The 16,388-nt window shown below is 34.8% G+C and overlaps 1 protein-coding gene across 1 annotated transcript; it reads left to right on the forward strand.

Annotated features, from left to right (window-relative positions):
* Positions 1–7,537: 7,537 nt before the first annotated feature.
* On the forward strand, positions 7,538–11,086 carry LOC139864497 (beta-glucosidase 47-like). The gene is made up of 9 exons (XM_071853081.1): positions 7,538–7,613; positions 8,251–8,325; positions 8,453–8,540; positions 8,765–9,017; positions 9,881–9,996; positions 10,094–10,349; positions 10,440–10,542; positions 10,655–10,763; positions 10,894–11,086. The coding sequence occupies exons 1-9, from the start codon at positions 7,553–7,555 to the stop codon at positions 11,084–11,086; spliced, it is 1,254 nt and encodes a 417-aa protein (XP_071709182.1). The 5' UTR covers positions 7,538–7,552.
* Positions 11,087–16,388: the final 5,302 nt, after the last annotated feature.

Raw genomic sequence — 16,388 nt, forward strand, 5'->3', positions numbered from 1 at the left:
TTGATTGGTTGGGCCTATACATGTTGGTATCAACTTTGTCATTTTTAACTACCCTTTTTCTTTCTAGAGCTAGTTAATTTTTTTGTGTAGTTAATAAAGACGATATAAATTGTATGATATGTTTTGTCAATTATGATGAAAGAAAATCTTTAATGATATAATAAAAATCGTAGCCTAACTTATTATTGATCATATCAGGGTATTAAAAAGATCGTATCAGTTGGATGTTTTAAGGTCTATCTAAATTGTTTTCAACTTATCAAGTCTGAAGTTTCATTAGACAAGTTAAATAGGTGATATGCGTAATTGGCTTAATAAATAAACTTGTAAATGGAAATGGATAAATATATAAGAATTTTCCCTGTTTATATCCGGTGAGGTGGAGTTATATATGGTGACGTATAATTGGATTATCTGGCATCAGGTTCAAACCTCGCTAAACTAGTAGTTGAGGTCCTAATATGCTCACCAGAAGTGTTAGGTTGAGGTGATCAGGAAAAAGAGTGAAAATGGTGATCAGGAAAAAGAGTGAAAGTGGTCATGACTAGTTAGACCGTGTACATCTTAGTAAAATAATATTATTCCCCGTGTAGCATTAATGAAGAAAAAAATTATTTGTTTACCCGTTAATGGTGTATCTTTTAGCTTGATATCCGTTTGTCTATGATCAGCATAGCATTGACAACGACGAGGGACCAGCAACGAAAGTATGGAGGAAATATTCGAATAATGTACCCCTGGTGATCATTGAACAAATGCAATGTCAACATAATGGACAGTTCACAAGATATTTCTCTTTTTCCTATAAAAAACCAGTAATAACATCTTTATTATATTAGGAATACACACTCTGTATTTTGCTTAATTCAAAATTAAATATCTCATCTAGATTCATGGGATATTCGATTACTTTGTTTTCGCTAGTTGCTGCCTACTTATCAATATGTGTAGCATCATTAGAGTTTATTAACATTTATGGAGACAATTCCAGTTCATTATCATTTCCAAAAAACTTCTTATTTGGAACTGCATCATCTTCTTATCAGGTTCAGTCTACTTGCATTACACTTTCTTAGCATACTCCTTTTTTGTATCTTTATTTTAAAAATTCTCTATTATTGTCTGAAGTTTGAAGGAGCTTATTTAGCTGATGGAAAAGGTCTTAGTAATTGGGATGTTTTTTCACACCAACCTGGTAAACTTATCATGCCACTTGTAACTAACTATATTAATATTAATTATTAATTATTAATTTTAATTATAATATTGATATTAATTAATAAAATATATAATACTGTCTCCTAAATTATTAAATTTTGTATTTTCCCCCTTTGCAGGAAATATTGTCGATGGTTCTAATGGCAATATCGCAGTCGATTTTTATAACATGTACCTTGTAAGTAGTACTTAAAATATAAAAATGTTCAAATTACATACTTAGACACAACAGAACTTTGGGGTCAGAAACTACATGCAATTGATCCTATTTCCTACATGATTATTTAAGCAGTTGCTTTATTCATGCACTGTTAGACCACTCTCTATCATAATTAAGATTTTACTTAGTATAGCTGCCACATCAGCGCCACATCATTCAACACTAAAGTCTTTTAATAATACTCATATGAAATGAAAAAGAATAATAGATTTCTCTCCTAATCCGCTTAAATATGGGCGGAAAGTATCATTGACAAAAAAATAAAAGCACTATCAGTCTCAATCCTTTCCACTCCTTTCCTTACCGCTCAAAATAAAAACTCAAGAATTGATGTTATTTTTTAATCCGTCCGAACCCTTTCCTTTCTGCCCAGAAAAAAACTCGAGAATGCAGCCACTTGTAGATAGTATCTTAAATACAACTGGATGTGTACTAAATTAAAAGATTTAATAAAGTTAACGAACCGAAATCAAGAACGAATAATAGATCAATGGATCAAACCGTTCAATAGACCAAAAACAAGACTAAATTATGTGTACACTCAATTCCTACTCAAACAATTAAGTGCTAGAATGTGACTTCTCTATATAGCTGTCACTATAAACCTTTCTATTGAAAATAACAAGTATGCGGGTCGGCCCGCTTCGCTGGGCCCAAAATCGCTAGCCTGAAAAAAAAAAAAAAAAAAAAAAAAAACCCCTGGATTCGAACCTGGGGTGAATACTTATATAAGGAGATAGCCAACCACTAAGCCAAGACCGCTTCTCGTAATAATGAGGAAGCAAAATGTACTTATCTATTAAAAAGCGCTGTGAAGAAAAGCCAAAAAAATTACTGTAGATACTGTTCATTTCCAATTTTTTTTTTTTTTGTCTTTTTCTGTTTTCTAAATGAATCTATACAAGTTTTGGTGTCAGCCTCGCGCTGCGAAGGCAGACCCCTTATTTTTTACATGTAAGTGAGTGTTTCGTTGTATACAACTTATCTTTTAAATTAAATACTTCAACGTTAATAACCCTAAGAAAATTAAGATAAAAAATATGTTTCAAATCAATAGTTAAAATCAATAGTAAGTGTGGGAGTAGGGAAAAATTGTAAAGGAAAAAGGAGAAAAAAAGAAGTAAAATAGAAGATTTTAAATAAAATATATATGTAAAAAATGATCAAGAAAAAGAAAAGTCATATAAATAGTAAGAAATGATAGACTTAAAAAAGAATATAAAAATAAAAAAATGGAAGTGGAAAAAGTGAATTAAAAATAAATAAAAACATTAAGGATGTATTATAAAAAATTATGAAAAAGAAGGGAGATTAAAAGGGTAAAAATCAAAAAAGAAAGAAAAAGGGGGGGATTACCGGGGACTCGAACCCCACACACCTCTGATCACTATATTGTTTCACTTGTTTTATACTTACAAAATTTGGTATTTAAATCTTTAAAAAATTCGATTTTCCAATCATGCTTTAAGCCATGAAAGTTGCTGTTATTACACACATATCCTAATTGAATAGTAGCATTTTTTTTTTGTCTTGTTGTGTTTTCTAATTGAATCTATATAGAATATTATAAACTCTTCCAAAGAGTTAGCATTATATTTTTGGCATTTTCTATGTAGTGGTTGTAATGGGATGTTGATACATTGAAGATTCTTTGGCCCATTTTATAGCAAAGAGACCAACCTGTCTATTATTTTTTCTCCTGCACTTTAATGCCACAACCCCAATTCTGGACAAATATGCGTATAGCTCTCTTTAAGGCGGAGAGTTGTAATTCCCTGAATCCATAAATTTGCTTGAAATCTAGCGGACCAATTAGAGTGCGACATGTGCGCGACAATCACATGTGATTGAAAAAAAATTAAAATTTTTCTAAAAAAAATAAAAAATTTATATATATATTTTTTTTCGAAATTTTTTTTTTCAAAACAATTTTTTTTGGAAATTTTTTTTTTCAATTTTTTTTTTTAAATTTAGCATGTTAAATCCAAACACATGTGATTGTCAAAGCCAATCACATGTGATTGTAAAACACAATCACATGTGATTTTGCATGTCAAATCCAATCACATGTGATTGAATAAAAAATTCAAATTTTTTTTTCAAAAAAAAATTTCAACAGGAAACAGACTTTAATTCGATGATTTGATTAAGTTTGTTAGCGTTTCGTGATCATATCTTCAAAATTTCAAACTTTAATTCGGTGATTTGATCAAGTTTTGATCAAAAACTTGGTGTTTAAAGGTTTTAGCACAAATTTACTGAAATTCTTCATTTTACTAAATAAAATTTGTTTCAATCACATGTGATTGGATTTGACATGCAGAATCACATGTGATTGGGTTTTACAATCACATGTAATTGACATGCAGAATCACATGTGATTTACTGCATGTCAAATTCAATCACATGTGATTGGAAAAAAAATCGAAAAAAAATTAAAAAAAAAATTTTTTTGAAAATTTTTTTTTTTTTTAATTTTTAATTTTTTTTTTCAATCACATGTGATTATCGCGCCACGTGTCGCACTCTGATTGGTCCCTTAGATCTCAACTTAAAAGTTGATTTCATTTGAATATTTCTCAAGGCCATGAATAATGAATATATAAGTTTATTATCAATGTTATTAATAAAAAAACTTCTGGTTATAATAAGTTTGCACAAATACTTCTGGTTATAATAAGTTTGCACAAATTCGACATCTGCATTATGAAACCCCTCACAAGTCTCTGATAATGACTCCTGATCATTTGTCAAATGGGTCGAATGTGTCAAAAGCCCATACTGTATTTTTTTGTGATAAATATTTATTTATTATTTATTTATAAAAAAATCAAGAAATTGTGATAAAAAATGTTCCAAGTCAAATTAATTCCAACATCTCGCCACGGGCGAAACTGCATAGGGGCAGGGGTGGTGTTGAGTATTGAAGATATTAAACGGAGAAAAAGGAAGAAGGTTCTGGAACAAGGAGCATCGCGGTCGCGATGCTATGGTCCCGATCGCAATGGCTTGCCAGCTTGCTGTAAATTGTGCACGAAAATAATAGTGAAAAATCTCTGGTTTGCACCCGTGGAGTAAACTCTTCTCCGTGTTTGGAGTTGGGGTATAACCACGTTAAATCCAGTGTCGTTTATTTATCGTTTTGCTTTAATTATTCGTTTGTCGTTCGTGAGTTAGTGATTATGATCAATCACTTGTCTTGTTGGGGTCTTCACAAATTCCTAACAAGTGGTATCGGAGCTAAAGGTTTGAATAACCGGGAACGATGGCGAATTGGAAGCAAGAAAAAGATCGATGGTGCTGAAGATTGTCGACTCGTGACCGCGAGACCTCTGGTTGCGATCGCGATGTTTTGTCAGCAAGGTTTGGTTTGTTCCTTTTTTAAAATGACGGTTCATTTGTTTGTAACATGTATCGAGACCAGATGACTTAGTTGGTCGAGAAGAACTCATGGGTGTCGCGATGAACTCATGTGTATGTCTATGTATCCGGTAGAGTTGATCACACAAGATTTGGGTATCGGTTCTTGGAAGTTATTTTGTAATCGGGACGTTGATTGCATCATGATGGTTATTTTTTTTTCTCGTGAAGGGTTACGGAGTCAAGGTCGGGTCGATGAGTTCGTTGCGGAGAGATTTTTCGGGAGATTCGGGTGTCGGATCTGAGTTCTCGTTCTTCGCGATCCCGTGCAAAAGAATGGTTGAACTTTCAAATTCGGAGTTCCAGGAGCTTCTGTAGTAGAAAATTCATAAAGGGTTCGTTAACCGTTGGATCGACTTGATTTTTTATGTGTGGGTAGCAGACACACTGATTGCATGTGGTAAAAATTTGAGGCTGATCTGACTGTTGGATCTTGAGATATGATTTTTCGAATCTGTGTAGTTTTCAGGATGAAGTTTTCGGGTTTGATGACGCGAGTGCGAGAGATGGTTTTGTCTCGAAGACTTCGACCGATACGATCTATGTTTTCGAAGATGTGGGTTTGTTACGGGAGCTCAGTAGGGTGGTTTAAATCATATTTGGGCGGTGTTGTAACGGACATGATGCATCGGTTGAAAGTCGATAGTGGGAGTATCGGGGAAGGTTGATACTTGCGTGTTTTAAAATGTGGTGACCAAGTGTATGGTCAATATTCCAGGGATTATGGAATATGCGGGCGGATTAGAGTTCCTAGTAACTAAGGAAATTGGTTGTCAAATGGTGTCGGATAGAACGCGTTCGATGGTTGCTCGGGTTTGGTTGATGTTTCAACAAAATGAGCAGTTTTCTTCGATGGTGATCAATTAGAAGTCTGTAGGTGATGGAAGAGGGGCGGATAATCTTGTAAGTCCCGAAACTTGAGCTTTCTAGGATCGTTGAGAGTGTCGGAAACTCGGTATGAGTTTGGTAACCGACGGAAGTTATCGAGATAGTGGGTGTTAGATAACTAATGGGTTATGGAGATGGTTGAGCGACTTGTTTCTCTAATGTTCTCATGTTTAGTGTGTTGATTCCGGTAACAGTAGGGCTTCGAATACTTGTTTTACTATCCGATGACAAAGTAATTTGTGACTAACCGGTGATACAAATCAAGTTTCTTCTCGAGTAGCCGCGGTTTTATTTCTTACTCGTACAGTGGGAGCGTGCTTGGGATGAGAAGATGGGGTTTGTGAAATTCATAGCTATGAGGAGGTTAGTGTAACAACGAGAAAGCGAAAAGTTGAAAAGGTGATAGACTTCAAGATGGTGATTGCGTTCTCACTAGGGTATTTTGAAGAATAGTCTACAAAGGTGTCTATTGGGGTTCCTTTTTTTTGTCGGTAACGGAAATCATAGATAGACGGGAAATTCTGTACGAAGGTGGTCGTTGACATGTGTGTTCGGGATTGGACAGGTCTAGATCGATGTGTGAGGCGGTGTTGTCTCATGGAAGAATCCTAAGATTGAAGTCTCGCTTACTTCAATTGGTCTTCTAGTGTAAGAAGATGATCTTCGTGTTAGAAGATGGTGGCGAAAGAAATCGAGATGGCCCAAGCTAGTAACTATGAGATTGGATTATCGTACAGCGGTGTTTTTTGGTGTCGAAAGACTTCACTTGCTTGTAGGCTAACGAGTGAAGTGCGGCGTGATTCGGGTGTCTCATCCGGCGGTATCAAAAGGAGTTGGTAATCAGCTAATCTGGAGTTATTTAACACAATTGACAGGTAATCTGGTATGGGTTCGTTCAAGATCTTCAAAGTGGGAGATTTGTTGAGTATTGAAGATATTAAACGAAGAAAAAGGAAGAAGGTTCTGGAACAAGGAGCATCGAGTTCGCGATGCTATGGTCCCGGTCACGATGGCTTGCCAACTTGCTGGTCAAGTCGAAAGATTTTGTTTCCTTTTATCGTTTTGTCCTATAAATACATACCCATTGTAACCTATAAAGTGTGCACGAAAATAATAGTGAAAAATCTCTGGTTTGTGCCCGTGGAGTAAACCATTCTCCGTGTTTTGGAGTTGAGATATAACCACTTTAAATGTCGTGTCGTTTATTTATCGTTTTGCTTTAATTATTCATTTCTCGTTCGTGGGTTAGTGATTATGATCAATCGCTTGTCTTGTTAGGGCCTTCACAAATTCGTAACAGGTGGCACCCGCCTCTAGTTGATTTGAATCTTTCAGTGATAAAATTTTTGAATTTTTTGATTTTGCCCGGATTTCAATATTTTCAGACTTAAAATTTGATTTTGCCTCAAAAAGGCTCCATATTTCGCCCAAAAGGCTCAAGATTTTGCCCTCAACCCAAAAGTTTGTATTTTCATGGAAAAATGGAAGAAATATATTATAGTAAATGTGTGACATTTTTAGAAAAAAATTTCCCCCCAGTGAAAAAAATTTATGGTTTCGCCAATCTTGCCTTCTACACCTATGAACATATTGAGGAGCTTGGGGCATCATAATTGACAACTGATAATTCTAGGATTAATCCTATTTGACATATCCATTTTCTGGAAGCAGAGTTATATGCAATATTTATTTAGATTTCATTTTACTCCATTCTCCATAATGTTTTCTTTTACCTTTTAATACAAAGCAACTACAACTATGTGTGTGCTAAACTTCTTTAGCATGGTATAGGAAGATCTTGAGCTGATGGAATACATGGGAACAAATTCCTTCCGTTTCTCCATATCTTGGGCTAGAATTTTACCTAGTGAGTTACTTGTTTAATCTTCTCTTAATTACAAACTGTCCGAGCTTTTGAAGTAAAACATATTTCAGAATGTAACAACTTGTACAATAAACATAACGTGCAAATGACGTTATCTTTTTTTTTTTTTTTTTTTTTTCTTTCCCTAACAGCAGCTTGGGATCACTCGGGAAGACTAAACCACCCACGTGATCATCTCCCGCAGTTGAATAACCCGCCCCCAATTGCTACCCTGAAGGAAATCCATACCAATCCGATGGCCGGTAAACCCCCCCTCTCATCCCCGCTGCCTCAACGCAATGTGCGAAAGGCAACCTTGGGTGGATTTCAAGGTCATGGGGATAACCTTGTGTGCAATGTTGTAGTCCCCGGGAGTCGAACTCCTAACCTCTAACAAAGAGTGTCAGACCACTACCACTTGAGCTACAACACAAGGTTAAATGACGTTATCTTATATCAACGCTGACGTAGGATGATACTGATTATTTAATAATCTCAATTTGACATATTATCATTGTATGCGATTATACTACTACATAATGATATCTTGTTAAATATTGTCTACTGATATCATACATACAGTGACTTGTTACTTCATTAGTGACTTGTTACTTCATTGTTCTCTTGTTTCTTGACTTAGAAGGAAGATTTGGTAATGTTAACAAGGCTGGAATAAAGCACTACGACAACCTGATCAACGCCCTTTTACGAAAAGGTAGACATTACATTACATTTCCCTTGTTTCATCCTTAAATTATCCACTTCTGACTTTTATGTTTGTCGCATCGTTATTCGAATTCAAAACAATGATTTATATAAATCCCAAATATCTATTTTGCCAGGAATTCAACCATTTGTGTCCTTGACTCATTATGATATACCTCAAGAACTTGAAGATAGATATGGTGGTTGGCTAAGTCCCCAAATTCAGTAAGTACCTCTAAACTTAACATATTCATAAACTAATTGTATCACACATGATTACAAACTATACTACTCTTCTTATCATTAGAGAAACTATTAAGAAACATTTGACACATTTAGCCAATTTAATTTTAAGATCAGTTCAGTAAATTTATCCATTTGACCTGCTGCGAATAGAAAATAACCAAATTTTACCAACACTGAAGGTGAAATTTACCTTTTTATTTCAGGCAAGATTTTGCATACTACGCGTCGATATGTTTCAATTACTATGCGGATCGTGTCAAATATTGGACGACCTTCAATGAACCAAATGTTGTTGCCATTCGTGGTTATCGATCTGGCATTTACCCACCCGAGAGGTGCTCCGGTTCTTTTGGGAATTGTAGATCTGGAGATTCTGAAACCGAGCCATTTATCGCTGCTCATAATATGATCTTATCTCATGCTGCAGCTGTTCAAATATACCGGACCAAATATAAGGTACTATTCTTTTAACGTAACTAAGACAAATAATTGTTAGGATTTGTAGGATCCAAACAAGACATGTAATTGCACCAATCACAAACCCACAAACAACGGAAAAATAAAGCAAAACGATAAACGTAAACGACACAAGCATTTAACGTGGTTGTATCCCAACTCTTAACACGGAAAAGGGTTTAGTCCATGGGTGCAAACTAGAGATTTTTCACTATATTTTTTCTGCACAATTACAAGAGCCTAGGGTTACAATTTATAGGTGTAAACAAAATAAGGAAACAATTAAACTGACTTGCTGGACAAGTCAAACGTCGCGTTTTGAACCCTCTTCTCACGATCCGCGAGGTCTAGATCAACAGAATTCCACAATTGCTTGATACCAATTCTCGCATTTTGATTCCTCGGCTCGCGAACAATGATCTGACCCTGGTCACCAGCTTCCTTTCCTTTCTTGTTTTGTTCAAACTCTACAACCTCAACATCAAATACCACACATAAACTTAATCTTTCCAAATTAGTAATTAACCAAATTTTATACTTAACTCGTTAACCATCCCAACATAGCCTAGTGGCTGGGGCTTGATTTTCTCAAATGAGATTTCAGGTTCAAACCTCACTAGCAGCATCTGAATAGAAAAATACTCACCTTTCTCGTGTAGCCTGAATAAAAAAACCTTATCCGTTTACCCTTTTACCCTTATACTCAGTTGGGCATCAACTACCGCTGGCTAAACACACGAGTTGTGTTATGAGAAATTTGAAATGGGTCGGGGGCCTGCATTTGCTTTGAGAGATATTTTTTAATAAGTATATATGTTGATATATTTATAATACCACCTTTAACTAGTATTCACTGAATACAGAGTATACATAAGGGTATTATAGGAATTGTTATGAACGCCGTGTGGTACGAACCCATAAGCAACTCCGCACAAGACAAACAAGCTGCTGAGAGAGCTCAATCCTTCTACCTAAACTGGTAAGATCACGCCTTCAATTTCTCATCATTCCTCACACTCGTGGTTTAAAATAATAATTATATAAATATAATAGTCGTATCCAATAATTTTGTTTAGGTTCTTAGACCCAATTATACTCGGAAGATATCCTAGAGAAATGAAGGACATTTTAGGATCTTTATTACCCGAATTCTCAAATGATGATTTGGTAAAGCTCAAGAATGGTTTAGACTTCATTGGCATTAACCATTATACAAGTTTCTATGCAAAAGACTGTTTACACTCGACGTGTGAACAAGGCCCGGGCGTTTCTAAAACAGAAGGCTATTATCTTAGAACTGCACTTAAGGACAATGTTCCAATCGGAAAATCTGTACGAAATTTACAACTTTATCATCCCACTATTGTTATAGACACGTACGAAAATAATGATTATGATTTATATTGTTTGGGACATATGCAGACCGAAGTGGATTGGCTTTACGTTAATCCTCAGGGAATAGAAAAGATGGTGACATATATCACCAACAGATACAATAATACACCCGTGTACATCACAGAAAATGGTGAGTTTAACGATAATATGAACTCGTAGGAATAAGAAAGGCTTAGGTCCCTTTCAAGTTTTGTTTTGTGTTATATCGCATATGGCATGAGCGTAATGTGTGGATTTTGCAGGTTTGGGAGTGTTGGACCAGCTCGGTTCAAACATCGATGATTTTCTTAATGACTACAGAAGGGTAGAATACATGAAGAGCTATTTGGATGCACTAGAATCTGCAGTAAGGTATATGTTATTATTATTGTTCCTTCTCACATAAAAACAATGTACCACTTAAGTTTATAATCTAATCGCTCGAACGTTAAGTCGTTATTATATGATATGATGTATTGTTTTTGCTTATACATTCGATTAGGAAAGGAGCAGACGTTAGAGGTTACTTTGCTTGGTCGTTGCTGGATAACTTTGAGTGGCTCTCTGGCTACACAATTCGATTCGGGCTTTACCATGTTGATTATAAAACCCTTAAAAGGACCCCAAAATCGTCAGCCAAATGGTACAAACATTATATTGCAAGCGTTACAAGCTTCGAAACAGTAAAACTTTAGCACATGATGAAATATCAAAGTTTATTTATGATATTGGAATGTAGTATCAAGTTTCTTGTTAGCAACATACGTTGTTATTTATGTTGTATGTGTATTATAAGCTGTATGTGCTATTTGCTTTCGATCCTGGTACGAGATTTACCCGTCCCAAACCGGGATTTGACCTATTTTTGCTGCATTTGACCCATTTTGACACCTATATCAATCAGCACTTCAAAAGACCATTTTCAAATACTAAATATCTGACTTCTAAACCTGCACTTAACATTACGAAAACAAACTTTAACAATAACAATTCATTTCTTCATTTCATTCTAAAACATCAAGACATAAAATTGTTTACATACTCACAATCATTCAAACTCATTATACCACTTAATTCAATCACAAAACCTCGACGCATATTCTTAAAACACGACACTTGGTTCAAAATCATAACACCTTGACGCATTAAACATCAAACATACAAAATCATACATTACTTGAGTTATACAAACTTGACATCACTTTACACATCAATTCATACATTTAAACATGCTTTAAAACATTACCATTTGCTTTACATTTCATTCAAAACTTCCCAAACCATACACATGAATAGTTAAACCCCTTTTTGACATCAAACCATTTCAACTCTTTTGAAAAACATATGACCCATTTACACCAAATCACACATAGCAAGTATCACATTACAATTCCAAAACCATACCTTTACATCTTCAAAAATGTGGCTGTTTACTCAAGGCATTCATCATTCGGTAATTCAAGAGAGCTTAGAGATCCACATACCTTAGGTGCTAGCTCCTCTAAACTCAAATTGTTTTCCTTTACCTTCTCTACTAGCCTTTATACCACTTGTGCCTATAAGATACATAGCAACACACGGGGTAAGCATATAATGACCAGTGATTACAAATGCTAGTAAATAGTGCGAGTGTACAACATAATAGAGAACGTAATAATAAATCACATACTCATACATGAAACCCTGCAATTGCGGATCCGCCTGTACATTACTTGTTTAGCCATAGTCAAATCAAGTATCATACACAAATTACAAGTGTTAAGTCTAAGCCTTGCACTTGCATCATACTCTACATTACGGGTGCTTAGCCGAAGCCTCACAACCCGCGTCATACAAGTTATGGTTGTTATGGTTGTAAGTGATATTCATACACGAATGTACTCATATCGCTTACAACCCATTTTCACATATACTATTACATAACATTCATCACACTCTAATTCAATCAACTTCTCATAGTTGCATATACATTTCTCTTTATGAGAGTTGACTTGTCAAACTCTCAATTCAAAAGTCAACTTTCAAGTTAACTTGCCACTAGACTTAACAATCATAAATCATCTTTTAGTTCAAAACTCATTGAAGCTACATTCTACCTCCTAACCTTTTAACAGTTTTATAAACACTTTTATTCACTAAATTCATCTTTTCATACATTCTTCCATAAATCATCATTTCTTATTACATTATTATAACTCCAATTCACCAATTTAACTTCAACTTATTACTCTTAAGAATTATAAACACAAACATCAATCTTTCAACATCATAACTCAATTTATAAATTCAACTAAGCATAACATAGATTACATGCTAGTATCATTCTTGACTCATTACAAAATCAACAATTTAGCATTTCATCAAACACCTAGTGTGCAAGTTTCTTCAAAACATGATTAATCAACACTTTAACTCATCTTCCCAGCATAATCATCATCAAAACTGTACATAATCATTCCAATAAAGTTACTAGCACGCTCAATACACCATTGGCAAGGAAAACCCATCCCATTAAGTTCCATTCATCTTATTTTCCCAAAATTCACATAAACCTTAATTATTTTTAACATTCATAGGTTAAAAATCTCACCCAAAAACTGAAGATGATAATGATGATGTTACTTGCTCTTGGTTCTTCATTACTCTCTAATCACTCTTGTAAGTTCCAAATGAACTTGTTTTCTGCATTTTTGAGTAACAATACCCACTAAACCGACATTACTAAACCGACATTACTAGACCGACATTGCAATTTACCCCTTAAACGTTCTCAAACTTGTCAAAAACTACCCAATCTGCCTGCATCACTTCCCGTTCCGAGATTGAGGTGTCCCGATCAGGAATCCCTTTGTTCCGTAGACACCACTTGTTTTGCGTGGGATGGTATCGGGTCTGGTTTAGGTTGGGTTTAGGTAATCTCAGACCCGAACCCGGTTAAGAAACCTTGTACCAAACCCGGACCCATAACCGTCGGGTCTCCATTAACTTACTAACCAACTGGTTTCCCACGGGTAAACGGGGATCCCCATTTACGTACTAACACTCGGGTTACTGGATTTATCGCAGGTATCGAATATCTATGTTGTTACTCATTCTCATTCATCATTCGTCTATTTCAATTTTTGTTTCCATAATGTTATAAAAATGAGTGTTAAATCTAAATGACTATATATAAATATTGAACAATAGTACAATATAACATTGTAGCTTATATTAATATTGTTAAATTTTATTAATTCTTATTAATAAGATTGAAATTCCCTTCGGGTCGGGTATAAGGGTATATGGGTCGGGTATACAGGCCGGGTATACGGGTTTATATCTAAACTCATCCTCATACCCGAACTCGCAAAAATAATATAAAACCATCCCCATACCCGGCCCACGAGCCGAAATCCGGACCCAAACCCGCCCGAAAAGTGTCGGGTTTCGAGTTTACCCATCGGGTGCGGGTCTTTTTGCCATCCCTAGCTAATAATGAATAATATAAAATGAGGCGCTTTTATTGAAAAACAAAAGAACCAACAAAATATTACAAACAAGAAATGAAAAGGCTAGAAAATAAAAACCTAAACTTAAATCATTAATTATGCTATCTAAAATCGAGCCTAAACCGAGCCCAACCAAACAACAAACTAAGTAAAAATATTCAGAAAAAAACAACAGAGAACCAAAACATGCCAAAAAAACAAATAACGGCCGCAGATACTCATTTGCGGCTTTTAAAAAACCTCCTCTATGCACTTTTCCACTCACTTTATTGATATTGATCTTCTTCCTCGACCTAGAAGCAAAGGAATACGAAATTACATTGGACGAATTGTTATAAACAAGGGTAGCAGAAGAAGGAGGTAAAAGGCCTCGCTCCTCCAACCCTGCAAAGAAACCTTGGGCTTTACAGTTGCACATACTAGTTGGAAACGGGGGTTAACCAAATTTTGGTTAGATTCGTAGGTGCCACTTTAGCTAGTTGCTTTCATAGACTATTCACACTTGACACTAATAAACATTCAATTGTTGAAGAGAGAGTCTCATATTTAGGTTGAAATTAGTTTTGGTGAAGGGCTCCTAGAAGTAGGTTCGAGCATGAGCAACTTATTGGTCTTATTTCATTGATTGCGCAGATTACAATTTCACATGGCTCAGACCGTTGGGTATGGTTTGAAGATGGCAATAACATATTTTCTGTTTCAAGTGCTTGAAGACTGATCAATAGCCTTTATTTGGATCATTGTTCTTGATCAACGCAATGGTACAAGTTCATTTTCATCAAGATAAATGTTTTTGCATGGCATTTGCATTTACTTCGCTAACTATGAGGTTAGTACTCATATTTGGCATCTTATAAGTAGATGGATCAGTATCAACATTCCCTCTTGGAGATCTATGGATGGCATGTAGTTTTGAAAATATTGATGATGAAATGTCCCGTTCATATTGATTATAAACGTTCCATATTAATTGATTTCATCGCGAAGTTTTGACCTCTATATGAGACGTTTTTCAAAGACTGCATTCATTTTTAAAACAACCATAACCTTTATTTTATCGATAAAGGTTTAAAAAGCATTACGTAGATTATCAAATAATGATAATCTAAAATATACCGTTTACACACGACCATTATATAATGGTTTACAATAAGAATATATTACATCAAAAATAAGTTTCTTGAATGCAGTTTTTTTTACATAATATCATACAAGCATGGACTCCAAATCTTGTCCTTATTTTAGTATGCAACAGCGGAAGTTCTTAATAATCACCTGAGAATAAACATGCTTTAAACGTCGACAAAAATGTTGGTGAGTTATAGGTTTAACCTATATATTTATCAATCGAAATAATAGACCACAAGATTTCATATTTCAATACATCCCATACATAGAGATAAAAATAATTCATACGGTGAACACCTGGTAACCGATATTAACAAGATGCATATAGAATATCCCCATCATTCCGGGACACCCATCGGACATGATAATTTCGAAGTACTAAAGCATTCCAAATTCCAGAATGGGGCTTGTTGGGCCCGATAGATCTATCTTTAGGATTCGCGTCAATTTGGGGGTCTGTTCTCAAATTCTTAGGCTACCAAGCTAAAAAGGGGCATATTCGGCTTCGATCATTCACCTATATAAAGTAGTTTCATTTACTTGTGTCTATTTCGTAAAACATTTATAAATTTGCATGTATTCTCATCCCAAAATATTAGATTTTAAAAGTGGGACTATAACTCACTTTCACAGATTTTTACTTCGTCGAGAAGTAAGACTTGGCCACTGGTCGATTCACGAACCTATAACAAATATGTACATATATATCAAAGTATGTTCAAAATATATTTACAACATTTTTAATACGTTTTAATGTTTTAAGTTTATTAAGTCAGCTGTCCTCGTTAGTAACCTACAACTAGTTGTCCATAGTTAGATGTACAGAAAATAAATTGATATATATATTATCTTGACCCAATCCACGACCCAGTGTATACACGTCTCAGGCTAGATCACAACTCAAAGTATATATATTTTTGGAATCAACCTCAACCCTGTATAGCTAACTCCAACATTACTGCATATAGAGTGTCTATGGTTGTTCCAAATAATATATATAGATGAGTCGATATGATATGTCAAAACATTTGCATACGTGTCTATGGTATCCCAAGATAACATAATATATTAGAATACATGTATAATACAATACAAGTTAGCTATGATATGATTAATATAGATTTGTTACCAATTTTCACGTAGCTACAACAAGCAAAAATATCCAATCTTGTTTTACCCATAACTTCTTCGTTTTAAATCCGTTTTGAGTGAATCTAATTGCTATGGTTTCATATTGAATTTAAGTTTATGAATCTATGCAGAAAAATTATAAGTTTATAGTCGAAAATACAGGTTACAAGTCATTTTTGTAAAGGTAGTCATTTCAGTCGAAAGAACGACGTCTAGATGACCATTTTGGAAAACATACTTCCACTTT

Source organism: Rutidosis leptorrhynchoides, chromosome 8, assembly GCF_046630445.1.
Source record: "Rutidosis leptorrhynchoides isolate AG116_Rl617_1_P2 chromosome 8, CSIRO_AGI_Rlap_v1, whole genome shotgun sequence".
In the NCBI taxonomy this organism is placed as follows: domain Eukaryota; kingdom Viridiplantae; phylum Streptophyta; class Magnoliopsida; order Asterales; family Asteraceae; genus Rutidosis; species Rutidosis leptorrhynchoides.

Excerpts from the sequence above, each read along its gene's own strand:
- LOC139864497 (XM_071853081.1), top strand. The coding sequence starts at position 7,553 with ATGGAATACATGGGAACAAATTCCTTCCGTTTCTCCATATCTTGGGCT. Across the intron at positions 9,018-9,880 it reads TATACCGGACCAAATATAAG|AGTATACATAAGGGTATTAT; the intron begins GTACTATTCTTT and ends CACTGAATACAG. Across the intron at positions 10,350-10,439 it reads ATGTTCCAATCGGAAAATCT|ACCGAAGTGGATTGGCTTTA; the intron begins GTACGAAATTTA and ends GGACATATGCAG.